This window comes from Corythoichthys intestinalis, chromosome 19, assembly GCF_030265065.1.
Source record: "Corythoichthys intestinalis isolate RoL2023-P3 chromosome 19, ASM3026506v1, whole genome shotgun sequence".
Taxonomy (NCBI): Eukaryota; Metazoa; Chordata; class Actinopteri; order Syngnathiformes; family Syngnathidae; genus Corythoichthys; species Corythoichthys intestinalis.
Window position 1 is genome coordinate 3559099 of NC_080413.1, and position 18521 is coordinate 3577619.

The 18521-nt window shown below is 37.2% G+C and overlaps 2 protein-coding genes across 4 annotated transcripts in view; one reads left to right on the top strand and one right to left on the bottom strand.

Annotated features, from left to right (window-relative positions):
• Nucleotides 1-18275, top strand: chrna2b (cholinergic receptor, nicotinic, alpha 2b (neuronal)). Its single transcript, XM_057822841.1, has 6 exons — nucleotides 1-329; nucleotides 8924-9075; nucleotides 9145-9189; nucleotides 9253-9362; nucleotides 12336-13305; nucleotides 17761-18275. The coding sequence occupies exons 1-6, from the start codon at nucleotides 260-262 to the stop codon at nucleotides 17884-17886; spliced, it is 1473 nt and encodes a 490-aa protein (XP_057678824.1). The 5' UTR covers nucleotides 1-259; the 3' UTR covers nucleotides 17887-18275.
• Nucleotides 17322-18521, bottom strand: part of ptk2bb (protein tyrosine kinase 2 beta, b) — a 25934-nt gene continuing 24734 nt past the window's right edge. For 2 of the 3 annotated variants that reach the window (XM_057822840.1, XM_057822839.1), the window contains exon 30: nucleotides 17322-18253. In XM_057822840.1, the coding sequence (XP_057678823.1) occupies nucleotides 18038-18253 (216 nt within the window). In that variant the 3' untranslated portion in view covers nucleotides 17322-18037. The remainder of the gene's footprint in view (nucleotides 18254-18521) is intronic. The other variant, XM_057822838.1, reaches the window with a different exon arrangement.

Below are 18521 nucleotides of genomic sequence, written 5' to 3' on the forward strand. Positions count from 1 at the left end.
AGGTACCAACCAGACCTTCAATCCTAGATCATTTACAGTCGCTTGTGGTCCCTTGAACTCACTTTTCAACATACTTAGCGGAGTTGAAATGATTGAAAATTAAATTTGAAATGATAATATTGAGTTCTGAGGACTGACGGGTGTCGAGGCGGCACGTGACAAACGCGCGCAAAAGTTGCTGGCAATGTCTCCCGACGGGAAAGATGACACACTGCGTCGCGCCAGATAACACTTTGACAGAAGAAGCTTTTGCGTCGTGATGTACCCAAAACCACAGTTCTCACCCGGGACGGCTTTTTGGATCGGCTCGCTGCTCTTCTGGCACGCAGGTTCGTAACTCGGAACGGGAAACAAAGGGATTTCAAAGTGATCGATTGATTAGTTTTGTAAAATTGATATTTATATAGTGCTTATTCTAAACAAACGTATTATTATACATGCGAATGTAATTCATATTTGACACGTTTTCCTCCTAAAAAAACGTTTTTTGCAGGTCAGAAAGTGTTTTAGCAAAGCATCTGTTTAAAAAATGTTTGAATCATGTTGATAACTTTTTTGTTGTTGTTGTTTTTTTTTTTTTTTTTTTTTTTTTTTTTTGTTAACAGAACTAAACAGTGGATGGTCTAGTCCAGGGTTCACTAAATCCGGACCTCGGAGCCACTTTTCCTGTCGTCTTTTCCATGTCTCCCTCCTCCAACACACCTGAATCAAATAATCAGGATCATTATCAGGCTTCTGGAGAGGTTGCTGATGACATAATCATTTCATTCAGGTGTGTTAGGGGAGAGAGACGTGGAAAACGCGACAGGAAAAGTGGCTCCGAGGTCCGGATTTGGTGAACCCTGGTCTCGTCAATTATTTTTATAGACCTAAATGAAAAGGTACCACAGGGCTTCACGGTTTGACATGAAACATTGAAATTTCAAATTAATATATTAAAGGAATGAATACCCAAATTTTCGCACTATAAGGCGCACCTGACTATAAGCCGCCCCCCACCAAATTTGGCAGGAAAACAGCATTTGTTCAAAGATAAGCCGCACTGGACTATTAGCCGCAGCTGTCCTGTAGTATGTATGTCATTAAGAATGTATTATGGCAGGGGTCCCCAACCTTTTTTGCACCACGGACCGGTGTTATTTGGGTCTTTTTTTCACGGACCGGTGTTCTGACAAATTTTGCAACCCATCAAAAATTGCAACGATGCGGTTCTGCGCATGCGCGTACCGTTAAACATAGCTGCAAAATGCGCAAATGCAGCGATTCCAAAGTAAACACTGCAAACTTTCTTGAAAGAAAGGAATATTAACTTACGTTTGAACATGGAAGGACTTGTGGAAAAGTTCTCCTCAGATACATCCTGCCATGTAAGCTGCACACAACAACTGCACACCGCTCTCACCATTAACGACTTCGCCTTGTCGTTTAACATTAATTAAGTAGCCCGCTTCACAAAGATACGATGTTGAAAATTGTAGCAAGGTTTTCAATGCTCTTGTAGCGATGTCAGGATATTCCAGAATGACTTTAGAACCTCAGTAGAGTTGTTGTCTCAAATGTGCGTTTAATAAGGTCGCCGTCATTTGCAATCTCATTTGCGTGTCACAAATCCAGTCCTTCACAGTTCGTGGGTCTTCGAGGTTGTAGGCTCATCAGGTGCCCTTTTCGCCGTAAAAATATCTCCAAAGACGTCTGTTTTCCAGTTATCTTCACTTGTGTGGGGGCTAACTATTTCCGGGAACAAATGTGCTGCGCCCGCGGCCTAGTAATACGTTATTATTGAGGACATATACACAAACAAGATGTACTGCTAGCAGTCCAATCAATGGATTTCTATGACGACATTGCAATCTATCCCGTAGTATTATATCTAGAGCAGGGGCACAGGGTTAATTCGGCCAGAATGCGGTCGTTATTAAATTATTATTTCTGTGCGGCCCGGTAGAAAATGAGCCACGGACCGGTACCGGTCCGCGCCCCGGCAGATGGGGACCCCTGTATTATGGGATATTTACACGAAAAGGATATTAACCAGTAATACTTTATTTGACATCAGCGTCATACCAATTACTTTGAACCAATTGGCTGCAAAGCTTCATTGCTTCAAGAAGCTTAATTTGGCCATCACTGTTAAACAGTCAACCTCTGCTGCCATCTGCTGTCAACACTGTTGTTGTCCAACATGCCTCCGAGTATGCATTGCAGCGCTACAGATGTAAATAACAATCAAAATTCATGTCCTGTGCTAATAATTTCCTCAGTTACTGTTCCAGTTGTTTCATTAATTGCTAGTTATGGTATTTGGTAACACTTTATCAGACAGTGGTGCCATAAGACTGTCATAATTATGACATGACACTGTCATGAGCATTTATGAATGCTTATAACATGTCATTTCGTGGTATCCGGCAAATTAGCTCACTTTTGAATGGATGTAAAAGATCCAAGCTGGACATAAATGGAGTTATTGACATAATTTGCCGGATGTCACTTCACAACATAAGCATTCAGTAATGCCCATGATATTGTCATGTCATAAGTATGAATGACGGTCTTATGACAGTGTTATGATGGCGCTTTGTAATAAATTGTTACCTATTAACCCAAATAAATCGTCAAATAAGCCGCACTGGACTAAAAGCTGCAGAATTCAAAATGAAGGAAAAAAGTAGCGGCTTATAGTCCGAAAATTACGGTAGTCATTTCATAATAAGTATAAAATATATTAATACAATTAATCAAAAAATATCGAAAATAAAATTAATGAAATAAATTACTAATCATACACTTAATCACTTTGAAAATGTATATAATTACATTGTTATCTCCCCTTGGTTTTACTATTAAAAAAATATATGTTTTAATATTCAATGTTTTACCATAATGGCTCCCAATGGACGTCTATCACTGTCAATGGCAGGGAAAGAGTTAGCCATTTACTACAACCCCTAGCAAAAAGTATGGAATCACCAGTCTCGGACGAGCACTCACTCAGACATTTTATCATCTAGTACAAATTCAGATGAAAAGCTTGAAAAAATAATGAATTAGTTCAAAAGTACAACTCTTTAGCATTCAGAAACACTAAAAGAAATGAATAAAAAACATTGTGGTGGTCAGTAAATGTTAATTTTATAGTGCGAGTGCAAATCATGAGATGTCCAATGCAGATTCTTGACAAGGTGATGATGCTGGAACTTTTGTTTGGTGCGGTTCCAGTGAGATTTACAAAGATGACTGCCTGAAGAAGACATCAAAATTCCCTCAGTCCTTGATGATATGGGGCTGCATGTCAGGCAAAGCACCGGGGAGATGGCTGTGGTTAAATCTTCAATAAATTTACAAGTTTATATTATAATTTTAGACAGCTTTCTTCACCCTTCAATTGAAAATATGTTTGTCATTTTCCAAGATAACTATGGATCATGCCACAGAGCTAAAACTTTTAAAGCATTCCTTGGTGAAAGACTCATCCAGTCAATGTCATGGCCTGCAAATAGCCCAGATCTCAACCCTATTGATAACTTGTGGTGGAAATTGGAAAAAAATGGTCCACAGCAAGGCTCCGATCTGCAAGGATGATCTGGCAAGTGCAATCAAAGAGGTTTGGCGCCAAATTGTTGAAGAATAATCATCAGAGACTGCAAGCTGTCATAAAAGCCAGAGGTTGTGCTACTAAATATTACAGATGTGTTTTGATTGTTATTTCTTTGTTGGTTTCTAATGATTCCGTTTTTTTTCCCCCTCAGAATGGAGTGATTGCATTTATATTTCCCTGCACTCGCTCTATAAACGTATTATTTACTGACCACCACAACGTTTTATTATATTTTATTATATAGTTTTATGTCTTCTTCAGGCAGTCGTCTTTGTAAATCTCACTGGAACAGCACCAAACAAAAGTTGCACTATAAAAAATTAATATTTACTGACCACCACAATGTTTTTATTCCTTTCTTTTAGTTTTTCTGAATGCTAAGGAGTTGCACTTTTGAACTAATTCACTGGGTTTGTTCAACATGATAAAATGTCTGAGTGAGTGCTCGTCCGAGGCTGGTGATTCCATACTTTGCTTTTTTTTTTTTTTTTTTTTGCACAACAATTCCCATTTGTAGTCAACTTTTTCTACTTAGTTCACTTTTTTTTTTTTTTTTTTTTTTTTTTTTTTTACAGTGTAAGCCTGTAGGCAATCCAATTTAAGCAATTTGAGTGTCTCTGGCTTGAAAAGCTGCTGACTGCGCCCTGCAACCTCCTCCATTGTTGTGCTGCCAACAATATATTTAAATATATAACGGTGTGGGCTCATCTCGCCTGTCCAGCAGCAGTAGCAGCTTCCTCATGTATTTGTAACAAAAGCCACTTCTGAATTCACATCCTCGCTTGGCTCCTGTTGCTTGTGAACGCACCTGTGCGCCGACCCGCTAAAAGCCCTCCAGCGAGGCGATTAGCATTGGCCATAAATCACGGCTGTGCATTTGCATGCACGTCAAAAGGTTTGTGAGGAAGCCCCCACGGATGCCCCTCTTACCTTCCCTACACTCACCGCTACATTCCCTGGCCCGCCTGGTCACTCATACATGCTGAATGACACCAACACTGAATGAATTTGACCAAGGAAGAAGAATGAAAACAGGAGGCTGTGGTGTCAGAGGTGTTTCGGCTCACCCACTTAATGAAGATTATTACATATATCAGTTGTGATTCCCAACAAAATATTTAACTAGTTTTATTTATTGTTTTTATCAAAATATTCATTTTACTAGTTTTGCTCAGAAAGGCCAATCAAAAGTTCTTACAAGATCACTATGGCTGGTTAAAGAAACTGTCTTACAGTACTTATGGGTGGTTGCAGTAAGCTTAAGTAAGCAATATGTATGACTACTTTGTAATGCTAGTGATAGTCATGTAGCATATAAATTTGTGGCTACTTTGTAATGCTACTAATATTATGTAGCATATAAAGCTGTGGCTGCATTGTAATGCTACTTATACTTACGTAGCATATAATTCATACTACTACGGAACACTACTCACAGTCATATAGCATATAAGGTTTTGCCAACTTTGTAACGTTATATAGCATATGAACTCTTACCACTCTGTAACACAACTTGTAGTCAAGTAGAATATACATTTGGACTAACGCTACTTATAGTCATGTAGCATATAAAGTTGTGGCTACATTGTAATGCTACTTATAGTCGTGTAGCATATAAATTCTCGACTACTTTCTAATGTGACTTAGCGTCATGTAGCATATCAAGTTGGGATTACTTTGTAAAGCTACTTATATATAAGTTTTAATGCTACTTATAGTTTTGTACTATATAAATTCGCGACTACTTAAAGTTGTTGTTACTTTGTAAAGCTACTTATTTCGCATATAAATTCATACTACTTAGTAATACCACTTATAGTTATATAGCATATAACATTGTGGTTTCTTTGTCATGCTACTTATGGTCATGTAGCATATAAAGTTGTGGCTACATTGTAATGCTACTCATAGTCGTATACCATATAAATTCGCGACTACTTTTTAATGTTGCTTAGCCCCATGTTGCATATATAGTTGTGGCTACATTGTAATGCTACTTATAGTCGTGTAGCATATAAATTCTCGACTACTTTCTAATGTGACTTAGCATCATGTAGCATATCAAGTTGGGATTACTTTGTAAAGCTACTTATATAGCATATGAATTCATACAACTTTGTATTACTTCTCATAGTTATGTAGCATATAAAATTGCGGCTTCTTTGTAATGCTACTTATAGTCATGTAGCATATAAAGTTGTGTCTACATTTTAATGTTACTTATAGTTTTGTACTATATAAATTCACGACTACTTTCTGACGTTGCGTAGCGTCATGTAGCATATAAAGTTGTTATTACTTTGTAAAGCTACTTATTTAGCATATAAATTCATACTACTTTGTAATATTACTTATAGTTATATAGCATATAACATTGTGGTTTCTTTGTCATGCTACATATAGTCATGTAGCATATAAAGTTGTGGCTACATTGTAATGCTACTTATAGTCGTATACCATATAAATTCGCGACTACTTTTTAATGTTGGTTAGCGTCATGTAGCATATAAAGTTGTGGTTACTTTGTAAAGCTACTTTTGTAGCATAAGAATTCATAGTATGTAATACTACTCATAGTTATGGAGCATATAAATTGTGGCTTCTTTGTGAAGTTGCTCATAGTCATGTAGCATATAAAGTTGTGGTTACTTTGTAAAGCTACTTTTGTAGCATAAGAATTCATACTATGTAATACTACTCATAGTTATGGAGCATATAAATTGTGGCTTCTTTGTGATGTTGCTCATAGTCATGTAGCATATAAATCCACTACTACTTTCTAATGTTAGTTAGCGTCGTGTAGCATATAAAGTTGTGGTTACTTTGGAAAGCTACTGATGTAGCATATAAATTCATACTACTCTGTAATACTACTTATAGCAATGCAGCGTGTAAAGTTGTGGCTACGTTGTAATGCTACTTACAGTCATGTAGCATATAAAGTTGTGGCTGCATTGTAATGCTACTTATAGTCATGTACCATATAAATTCTCGACTACTTTTTTAGTTGTTACTTAATGTCATATAGGATATATAATTGTGGTTTATTGGAAAGCTACTTAGGTCGCATATAAATTCATACTACTTTGTAATACCACCAATAATCATGTACCATATAAAATTGTGGCTTCTTTGTAATGTTACTTATAGTCATGTAGCATATAAATTCATACTACTTTCAAATGTTACTTTGGGTCACGTAGCATATAAAGTTGTGGTTAGTTTGTAAATCTACTTATGTAGCATATACATTCATACTTCTTTGTAATACTCCATAGTTATGTAGCATATAAAATTGTGGTTTCTTTCTAATGATACTTATAGTCATGTAGCATATAAAGTTGTGGCTACATTGTAATGCTACTTAAAGTCACGTACCATATAAATTTGTGACTACTTTTTAATGTTGCTTAGCCTCATGTAGCATATAAAGTTGTGGTTACTTTGTAAAGCTTCTTATGTAGCATATAAATTCATACTATTTTTTAACACCACCTCTAACCATGTAGCATATAAAATTGTGGCTTCTTTGTAATTCTGCTTAGCGTCATGTAGCATATAAATTCGCCACTACTTTCTAATGTTACTTAGCATCATGTGGCATATAAAGTTGTGGTTACTTTGTAAAGCAGCATATACAGCATATGAATTTATTAGGGCTGTCAAACGATTAAAATTTTTAATTGAGTTAATCACAGCTTAGAAATTGATTAATCGCAATTCAAACCACCTATGAAATATGCCATATTTTTCTGTAAATTATCATTGGAATGGAAAGATAAGATGGATATATACATTCAACATACTGTACATAAGTACTGTATTTGTTTATTATAACAATAAATCAACAAGATGGCATTAACATTATTAACATTCTGTTAAAGCGATCCATGGATAGAAAGACTTGTAATTCTTAAAAGATAAATGTTGGTACAAGTTATAGAAATTTTATATTAAAGCCCCCCCTTAATGTTTTCGTTTTAATGAAATTTGTAAAATTTTCAATCAAAAAATAAACTAGTAGCTCTACATTGTTGATGTCAATAATTACAAAATCAGTCGCACCCAAGCGCTAGCAGAGGGCGACAAAACACAAAAAAACACGTAACAAGTGGACATGTCGCTGTGCTGTCATTTTAATCTGTTTGAGCGGGGCATGTGCGTTAATTGCGTCAAATATTTTAACGTGATTAATTTAAAAAATTGATTACCGCCCGTTAACGTGATAAATTTGACAGCCCTAGAATTTATACTACTTTGTAACACTAATACTTATGTAGCATATAAAATTGTGGGTTCTTTGTCTTGCTACTTTTAGTCATGTAGCATATAAAGTTGTGGCTACATTGTAATGCTAATTATAGTCGTCTACCGAATAAATTCGGGATTATGTTCTAATGTTATTTAGCGTCATGTAGCATATAAAGTTGTGGTTACTTCGTAAAGCTATTTATGTAGCATATAAATTTGTACTACTTTGTAACACCACTCATAGTCACGTAGCATATAAAACGGTGGCTTCTTTGTAATGCTACTTATAGTGATGTAGCATATAAATTCACCACTACTTTCTAACGCTACTTCTAGTCATGTAGCATATAAAGTTGTGGCTACATTTTAATGGTACTTATAGTCATGTACCATATAAATTTAAGACCACTTTGTAATGCTACTTATAGTTATGGAACATATAAAGGCTTGGTTACTTTGTAAAGCTACTTATACGCCTATAGCATATAAAGGTGTGGTTACATTGTAATGCTATCTATACTTATGTAGCATATAAGTGTGTTGCTACATTGTAATGCTACTTATACTCATGTAGCGTATAATTCCTACTGCTACGTAACAGTACTCATATTAATGTGGCATATAATGTTTTAGCAACTTATAGCGTTATATACCATATGAACTTGCAATACTCTGTAACACAACTTGTAGTCAAGTAGCATATAAATTTAGACTTTCTATTGCTACTTACGGTCATGTGGTATATACATTTGTGACTACTTTTTAAGCTACCTAGCCTATAAACATGTAGCTTATATAATTTCATGAATACTTTGTAACGCTACTTATGGTCAAGTAACATATACATTTGTATTGCTGCTAATAATCAATTAGCATACTGTATACCTTTTATATTCTTTTGTAATGCTACTCATAGTCATGCAGCATATACATTTGCGATTATTTTGAAATGCTGCTTTTAATCATGTGGCATACATATTCAATTTATGATTCGGATGTTATGTACCTTCAATTAAAATTGCAACCATTGTATTTATGCACAATTGCACAAAATTTGTCCTCGTTTTCTGTTAGCGCTGTGTCATGATAAGACACACTCACACGCCGAGGACGAGCTCTTCAAGACGCTGTTCGCCGGCTACAACAAGTGGTCCCGACCCGTGCCCAATATCTCCGACGTGGTCATCGTCAAGTTCGGACTTTCCATCGCGCAGCTAATCGACGTGGTAAATGCGGCATTTCTCCTAAACTGAGGTTGATTTGTCATTTTTAAGGCCTTTGTTTGTTTCTGTTAGGATGAGAAGAATCAAATGATGACGACCAACGTTTGGCTCAAGCAGGTGCGAGGAAACAAACGACGTTGATCGTCTTTTTTCTGTATGATGATTCTCTCACTTCGCCAGGAATGGAACGACTACAAACTTCGTTGGAGGCCGTCAGATTACGACAACGTGACGTCCATCCGAGTTCCGTCGCAACTCATTTGGGTTCCGGATATCGTCCTATATAATAAGTGAGTAGTTTACCGGTTTTGTCTTAATTGGAAGTAGCATCAAGTGCGACATTTTGTGAGGGAGGAGATCAATTTTACTCACTTTGGTACGGGGAGGTATAGAGTGGTTTTCAGTGCATTAGAAATATTAAAATAATAAAGCAATTTTTTTTTTAAATGAACTTTTCATACAAAGAAAAACATACATTTGTACAATTAGATTCATTTCTCTTAGCAAGCAAGAACACACCTAAAAACAATACTACTAATAATTAAATAATAATAGCAAATAAAGAAAAAAATACAATTACAATTACAGTACTATTATTTATATTAACCATTAGCTTTATAGCTTTATTATTATATATATATAACTACTAGCTGATTCAATTCGATGTCATCCAGTGGGAGACTGAGCAATGATTTTATAGAATACGAAAATATTTTTAATGGTAATTTAAATTGAGTTTGAAATGATATAAAACTGTTTTTCGATAATATTTATGTCCCAAAATATTAATATAAGCAAAATAATAACAGGGCTTGCTTCATATCTTCCAAAACTTCGAGATAATAGTACTAATCGTTTTATTATGATTCCTAGATCCATTACTGTGGCGCTATCTAGTGGACGTAAATAATATAGCAGTGGACAGTTTATTACGTACAAAAATAAAACAAAGAACTACATAGAAACTGTACAAAGAAAAACTTCAGCTTTCAAATGTGGTAAAAGTACATTTCAGTGCCATTGACGGTTATAGACGTCCAATCCCGTCTTAATGTTGTCAATAGCGCTAAAAATAAAATACCGTGAACTTAAGTAAACATAAGATGTAGCTTTTAAATATGGTAAAAGTACGTTTCTGAGCCATTGACGGTTATAGACGTCCATTCCATTGGAACAGTTCAAATGGATTGGACGTCTTAGTGTTGTCAGTAGTGCTGCAACGATTAATCGATTAACTCGAGTAATTTGATTAGAAAAAAGCTTTGAATCAAATTTTGCTGCTTCAAGTATTCATTTCATCAAAGTGTCTCTATAATGGTTTGTTTTGAAAGTGTTTGCATTTAGTTTTATTGATTTGGGTGGATACATTGCCCTCTAGTGGCAACAGTGAATATGACATAACTCATTTAACATGTCTGAATCCACTTGCTCCCTGTTAAGATCAACATAAGCTAATAAGTTTTTTTTTTGCATTTGTAATTAGTTTTTAGGTATATTTAGCTGTTTTTTGTGGGAATATGTTTTTGAATGAGTTGTTAAGCGTATATGTATGTATATATATATATATATATATTTACATAAAGTTAGCATTTTATAGCATTTAAGCTAGCGTACTTTTGCTATGCAAGTTAGATAATTGTTCTTTGTTGTACATAGATCCTCAATTTTTAAATTTTTTTTAGTACCGTTTGATGCTGAAATCAGGTATTTTATTTGTATTTTTACCTGCTTTGAGGATTCGTTTCATCAGAGTGGCGTTTTCATGTTTGTTTTGAAAGTGTTTGCATTTAGTTTTATTGATTTCGGTGGATACACTGCCCTCTAGTGGGAACAGTGAATATGACATAACTCATTTAACATGTCTGAATCATCCTGCTCCCTGTTAAGATCAACAAAAGCTAATATGTTTTTTTATGCATTTGTAATTTAGTTCTTAGGTATCTTTAGCTGCTTTTTGCGGGGATATGTGTTTTAACGATTTGTTAAGACTATTGTCACCAAAAAAAAAGTTAACATTTCACAGCATTGAAGCTAGCGGACTTTTGCTATGCAAGTTTGCCTTAAGCCAGCGGACTTTTGCTATGCAAGTTGGTCAGTTGCTCTAACTTCTTGTTATATTTAGATCCTTGTTTTTTTTTTTTTTTTTTTTTTTAAATAGCTTTTGATGTCTGAATCCACCTGCTCCCTGTTAAGACCAACATTAGCCAATATGTTTTTGTTATGCATTCGTAATTTAGTCTTTAGGTATATTTAGCTGTTTTTGTGGGAATATGTTTTTGAATGATTTGTTAAGAGATATATACAGTATGTGAGTATAAAGTTAGCATTTTACAGCATTTAAGCTAGCGGACTTTTGCTATGCAAGTTAGCTAATTGTTCTTTGTTGTACTTGTACTGTAGATCCTCATTTTTTTATTTATTTAAAATTTGGCTGTTTTTTTTGTGTGATTATGTGTTGGAACGATTTGGTATATTTAGCTGTTTTTTTGCGGGGATATGTGTTTTAACGATTTGTTAAGAGTATTGTCACACACAAAAAAAGTTAGCATTTCACAGCATTTAAGCTAGTGGACCTTTTTCTATGCAAGTTAGCCAATTGTTCTTTAGTTGTACTTAGATCCTCAATTATTTAATTTTTTTCAAACACAGTTTGATGCTAAGCTCAGGTATTTCAATGGTATTTTCCGCTAGTACTCGTTTAATTTCGACATGACTCATTTAACGTCTCAATCCACCTGCTCCCTGTTAATACCAACATAAGCTAATGTTTTTTTATGCATTCGTAATTTAGATTTTTAGATATATTTAGATTTTTTGTGGGAATGTGTTTTTGAAGAATTTGTTAAGAGTGTTGTTGGAAAAAAAAAAAGGTTAGCATTTTCACAGCATTTAAGCTAGCGGACTTTTACTATGCAAGTTAGCCAGTTGTTCTTTTGTTGTACTAAAATCCTCAATTATTATTATTTTTTTAATACGTTTTGAGGCTAAGGTCATGTATTTTAATTTATCATTAATTACTATTAATAATTCTGCATAGTTTAAATGAAACAATCAGGAAATTTAATTTTGTGTTCGCATTTAATACTCTTTTGAAAGTGCATTCATAGCAAGTCTTTTCGTTAGCATCTCCTAAAATTTATTCTGCAATGCATAAATGTTCTTAATCCGATGACTCGATTATTCGAACTAACTAGTTGATGGATTAATCGACTACTAAAATATGCTAAAAATAAAATACTGAGCCTTTTTGGTCGCCTTTACAGTGCAGACGGTGAGTTCGCGGTGACCCACATGACCAAAGCTCACCTCTTCCACACGGGAGCGGTACGCTGGGTCCCCCCCGCCATCTACAAGAGCTCGTGCAGCATCGACGTCACCTTCTTCCCGTTCGACCAGCAGAACTGCAAGATGAAGTTCGGCTCGTGGACCTACGACAAAGCCAAAATCGACCTGGAGCGTCTGGAGGCCTCGGTGGACCTCAACAATTACTGGGAGAGCGGCGAGTGGGCCATCGTCAACGCGGTGGGCACCTACAACACCAAAAAGTACGACTGCTGCCACGAGATCTACCCGGACATCACGTACTTGTTCATCATTCGCCGTTTGCCGCTCTTCTACACCATCAACTTGATCATCCCGTGCCTGCTCATCTCTTGCCTGACCGTGCTGGTCTTCTACCTGCCGTCCGATTGTGGCGAGAAGATCACGCTGTGCATCTCGGTGCTGCTCTCACTCACCGTCTTCCTCCTGCTCATCACTGAGATCATCCCGTCCACGTCGCTGGTCATCCCGCTTATCGGCGAGTACCTGCTCTTCACCATGATCTTCGTCACGCTCTCCATCGTCATCACCGTCTTCGTCCTCAACGTGCACCACCGCTCGCCCAACACGCACGAGATGCCCAAGTGGGTCCACGCCGTCTTTTTGGAGATGGTGCCCAGGTGGCTGTTCATGAGAAGGCCGGCGCCCAACGCCAGACGGAGGAGGTTGATGACGGAGAGGAGGCGGGGCAGGGCGGCGGGGTGCGGGGTCAGCACCTCGGACGGGTGGAGAGCCGAGGATTTGGAGCTGGGGACTTTGGCGTCGTATTTCGCCTTCAGCCCGCCGTCGCCGAGGGGCCCGGAAGGAGTCGCGACCGCGTCGGACTTTACGCTATCGCCCGCCGTGGTGCACGCGCTTGAAGGGGTGCACTACATCGCAGACCACCTGAGGGCCGAGGACGCCGATTTTAGCGTGAGTAGAATGTTCACCTTTGCAAGTATTCATTCATAGGGAAATAAAACAAAGTGCTTTAAATTAAATCAAATTGCAAGGGATTGTTGCACATATCGGCCACTAGAGGGAAGCATAGAAAAGATGTGTTCTCATCTCCAGTTTATTACCCTAATTTTCGCACTAAAAGCCGCCACCCATCATATTTGACACGAAAACGGCATTTTTTCGTAGATAAGCTACACTGGGCTATAAACCGCAGCTGTCCTCACTATAGTATGCGATATTTACACCAAAAGATATTAACTGGTAACACTTCATTTGACAGCGGCATGATAAGACTGTCATGAGACCAAATGAACAACCATGAAGCTTTGAACCAATTGGCTGCAAAGCTTCATTGCTTCATATGGCCATCACTGCTCCTTTGAGGGAGAGAGTCAACCTCTGCTGCCACTTGCTGTCAACACTGTTGTCGTCCAACATGCCTCCTAACATGCATTGCAGCACTACAGATGTAAATAACAATTAAAAATTCGTGATATGTGCTAATTATTTATTCACTTAACGTTTCATTAATTGCTATTCATGGTATTTGGTAACAGTTTATTTGACAGTGGTGCTATAAGACCATCAAAATTAGGACATGACACTGCCATGAGCATTAATGAATGCATATGACAGATGTCATTTTGTGTCATCCAGCAAATTATCTCACTTTTGAATGGATGTAAAGATTCAAGCTGGACATGAATAGAGTTAGTGACATAATTCGTAATGTCATTAACGCCCATGATAGTGTCATGTAATAATAATGCGGTCTTATTGCAGTCTTATTACACCGCCGTAAAAGAAAGTGTCAAGATAAAGGAAAAAAAGTAGCGGCTTATAGTCTGAAAATTACGGTACATAAAAAGATTAAAATGCAAATGTTTTGTGTATTTACGAGCTATTTCAGCCCAACATGGAGGATGTTTATTTAAATTCTATTGACGTAACAAAAACTGACTGAATAAAGGTAAACAATTGAAAGAGACATTCCTGATACGTAGTGTTGTTAATTTTACTTTAAAAAAGGTAATTAATTAGTGTTACAAATTACTTTTCCCAAAAAGTAATTGCATTAGTAACTCAGTTACCTGAATGTAAGAGTAATTAGTTACTTGGCAAAGTAACTAGTGATAATTTTCATGGTTTTTTTTCCTCCAAAAACAAACAAAAAAAAAAAAAAAAACAGGTCACACAATGTGAAGTTTAAAGGGTTTTGGGGACAATTGGCCCTGGCCCAATTCTTTACCCTCCACTTAACTAGTCACAAGGGTATTGCGATAACTAGATAGTAACCTTTGCTATGTGCGGAAGTCATTTAAAGTTGTGAATCAACCATTAAAGTTGTTAAAATTGCTCCCGTTATTGCATTAGTTCCCTTCTGTCTACTTTCAACATGTGTAAGTTTTAAAACTGTTTCATCATTTAATGATAGATTTAAGTCAAGATTTTGGGAGCATTTTAGATATAAGAAATTAAAATAAAAAAAAGTTACTTAGGTTCGCTAGGAAGGATCTCTACATCAGAGCCTTCCTGAGAGGTCTACTGCTTTAAGATGGCGGCTGTTTACTAACGCATGTAGTCCTTAAAACATGTTGCCAATGCAGCCGTGTCTACCATTTGCATCTAGTTCTATAATATGTGATATCTACCGTATCATGTGGGCGTAGTTTGTAGGCTACAGTCAGGTATTATTGGAGCCACCTAGCATCGCGTTTGCAACGGCGTCTTCCCCACTCCTGCTCTGCTCTCTCGTCTCCGTGAGTCTGTTTCTCTCAGACTTTTTTTATTCAACCAACTTAGTAATGCATAGTAACGCACGCCTTTCCCGCCTCAGTAACGTTAACGGCGTTGCCAAGATGAGAAAAGTAATTAATTAGATTACTCATTACTGAAAAAAATAACGCCGTTAGTAACGCCGTTATATTCTAACGCCGTTATTAACAACACTGCTGATACGTACAAAATGTAGTGTACAAAATATGATTAAAAAAAAAATTTTTTTTACATTCGAAGGTTGACATAAAAGTCCATTTTTTGGTGGAATTTTTGCAGTTTTTTTTTAATGTTGGCAAACGGGAATCACAATTTTTCTAATGTCATGAGTGGGACGGTAATAAACTTCGACTGTTTTCCAAAAATAGTTAGTTAGCCAAGAGCTATTTGTAAGACTCCATGGTCAAGTGGAAGAAGATTCTTTGGTTATGTTTAGAGGTGCACGATAATCATTGGTCTGATAATAGGAATTATGACGTCATCCCAATAAATCCGATAACGTTATATACAGTGCCTTGCAAAAGTATTCGGCCCCCTTGAATCTTGCAACCTTTCGCCACATTTCAGGCTTCAAACATAAACATGTGAAATTTAATTTTTTTGTCAAGAATCAACAACAAGTGGGACACAATCGTGAAGTGGAACAACATTTATTGGATAATTTCAACTTTTTTAACAAATAAAAAACTGAAAAGTGGGGCGTGCAATATTATTCGGCCCCTTTACTTTCAGTGCAGCAAACTCACTCCAGAAGTTCAGTGAGGATCTCTGAATGATCCAATGTTGTCCTAAATGACCGATGATGATAAATAGAATCCACCTTTGTGTAATCAAGTCTCCGTATAAATGCACCTGCTCTGTGATAGTCTCAGGGTTCTGTTTAAAGTGCAGAGAGCATTATGAAAACCAAGGAACACACCAGGCAGGTCCGAGATACTGTTGTGGAGAACTTTAAAGCCGGATTTGGATACAAAAAGATTTCCCAAGCTTTGAACATCTCAAGGAGCACTGTGCAAGCCATCATATTGAAATGGAAGGAGCATCAGACCACTGCAAATCTACCAAGACCCGGCCGTCCTTCCAAACTTTCTACTCAAACAAGGAGAAAACTGATCAGAGATGCAGCCAAGAGGCCCATGATCACTCTGGATGAACTCCAGAGATCTACAGCTGAGGTGGGAGAGTCTGTCCATAGGACAACAATCAGTCGTACACTGCACAAATCTGGCCTTTATGGAAGAGTGGCAAGAAGAAAGCCATTTCTCAAAGATATCCATAAAAAGTCTCGTTTAAAGTTTGCCACAAGCCACCTGGGAGACACACCAAACATGTGGAAGAAGGTGCTCTGGTCAGATGAAACCAAAATTGAACTTTTTGGCCACAATGCAAAACGATATGCTTGGCGTAAAAGCAACACAGCTCATCACCCTGAACACACCATCCCCACTGTCTAACATGGTGGTGGCAGCATCATGGTTTGGGCCTGCTTTTCTTCAGTAGGGACAGGGAAGATGGTTAAAATTGACGGGAAGATGGATGCAGCCAAATACAGGAACATTCTGGAAGAAAACCTGTTGGTATCTGCACAAGACCTGAGACTGGGACGGAGATTTATCTTCCAACAGGACAATGATCCAAAACATAAAGCCAAATCTACAATGGAATGGTTCAAAAATAAATGTATCCAGGTGTTAGAATGGCCAAGTCAAAGTCCAGACCTGAATCCAATGGAGAATCTGTGGAACGAGCTGAAGACTGCTGTTCACAAACACTCTCCATCCAACCTCACTGAGCTCGAGCTGTTTTGCAAGGAAGAATCGGCAAGAATGTCAGTCTCTCGATGTGCAAAACTGATAGAAACATACCCCAAGCGACTTGCAGCTGTAGTTGGAGCAAAAGGTGGCGCTACAAAGTATTAACGCAAGGGGGCCGAATAATATTCCACGCCCCACTTTTCAGTTTTTTATTTGTTAAAAAAGTTAAAATTATCCAATAAATTTTGTTCCACTTCACGATTGTGTCCCACTTGTTGTTGATTCTTGACAAAAAATTAAAATTTTATATCTTTATGTTTGAAGCCTGAAATGTGGCGAAAGGTTGCAAGGTTCAAGGGGGCCGAATACTTTTGCAAGGCACTGTATTATCGGCCCTATTAATAATATTTTTGGCACGGTGTCGGATTGTGATGTGTGCGTTTGTTTCCACTCCTGATTTTCCAGTATGCAAAGTTTTGTTCGTCTTTGTTTTGTTCATTATAATAATGTTCATGTCATCATGAAAATTCTGGTTCGGTCAAAGGCAAATCTATGCTGAATCAACCACTAGTATTTTTGACCTACAGGTGTTCAAAAACTTAGGTGAATATACATTGAAAAATTATATCTATATTATCGGTCATCGTATCGGTATCGGCCTTAAGGGGCAGGAAGTTATCGATATCGGTTTCAAAAAATGGATATCGTGCACCCCTAGTTATGTTATGTTTGTCGGAAACCAAACATTCAAGCGGACGAATGGTTGTGATAGGCACTGTATATTCTTAAATATATAAATTTTTAAATGTACTACTACTTTATGTTCCTGAAAAACATACAACAAAATGATTTTTTTTTTTTGTAAACACATTTTGACTGCAAGTTTGCATGTTTCCAGGTAAAAGAAGACTGGAAGTATGTCGCCATGGTGATCGACCGCATCTTCCTGTGGATGTTCATCATCGTGTGCCTGCTGGGCACTATCGGTCTCTTCCTGCCTCCTTGGCTGGCCGGCATGATCTAAACGTGATTGTCTATCATTCATAAACAGCCTTTTTTTTCCTGGATGACTTTATTATCCGGCCAACTCTAATCACGTGTGTTCTACAATCCATATACAATCGAGGTCATCATTAAAAACAAAAATGTCTTTGTTGAGGAGATGCCTGTTTTGTTCAGGGCTGGACGGGCTTGGCCAGGTTGGCGCGTACGCGGGCCTGGTCGACGGCGTCCAGCATGTTCTTGCTGTCTACGGCCAGGCTGTGGGCGGCCGCCAGCATCTGCTTGCGGCATTCGTCCCGCAATGACGTGATGGCGTTCTGCTGCGCCAGACGCATCTTGCTGATTAGCTCCGCCATGTCGTTGTTCAGCAGCTTCTGCGTGCCTTCGATCTGCGCCGAGCCGGAAAATAAACATAGCATGGAAAAGTTTATTTTAAAAAAAAATCAATTTCTACAAACTTTCTGCAAAAAATTGATAATAAAAGTTTAATTAAATTTGTATCTTATAAAAAAATGTATTTATTTGCATATTATATAACATTTTCAATTCTCATTTTTACCGATACTTTGTTAAAAGAATTAGATTATCCAAAAAATTGAATATCAAGGAAACGTTTATTTCCATAATGAATTTATTTGGAAAAAAAAAATAAACATG

Bases quoted from the DNA above. Each gene is read 5' to 3' on its own strand.
- chrna2b (XM_057822841.1), top strand. From the start codon at position 260: ATGTACCCAAAACCACAGTTCTCACCCGGGACGGCTTTTTGGATCGGC. The intron at 9,190-9,252 runs GTGCGAGGAAAC...TCACTTCGCCAG, and splicing joins CCAACGTTTGGCTCAAGCAG to GAATGGAACGACTACAAACT. The intron at 13,306-17,760 runs GTGAGTAGAATG...GCATGTTTCCAG, and splicing joins CCGAGGACGCCGATTTTAGC to GTAAAAGAAGACTGGAAGTA.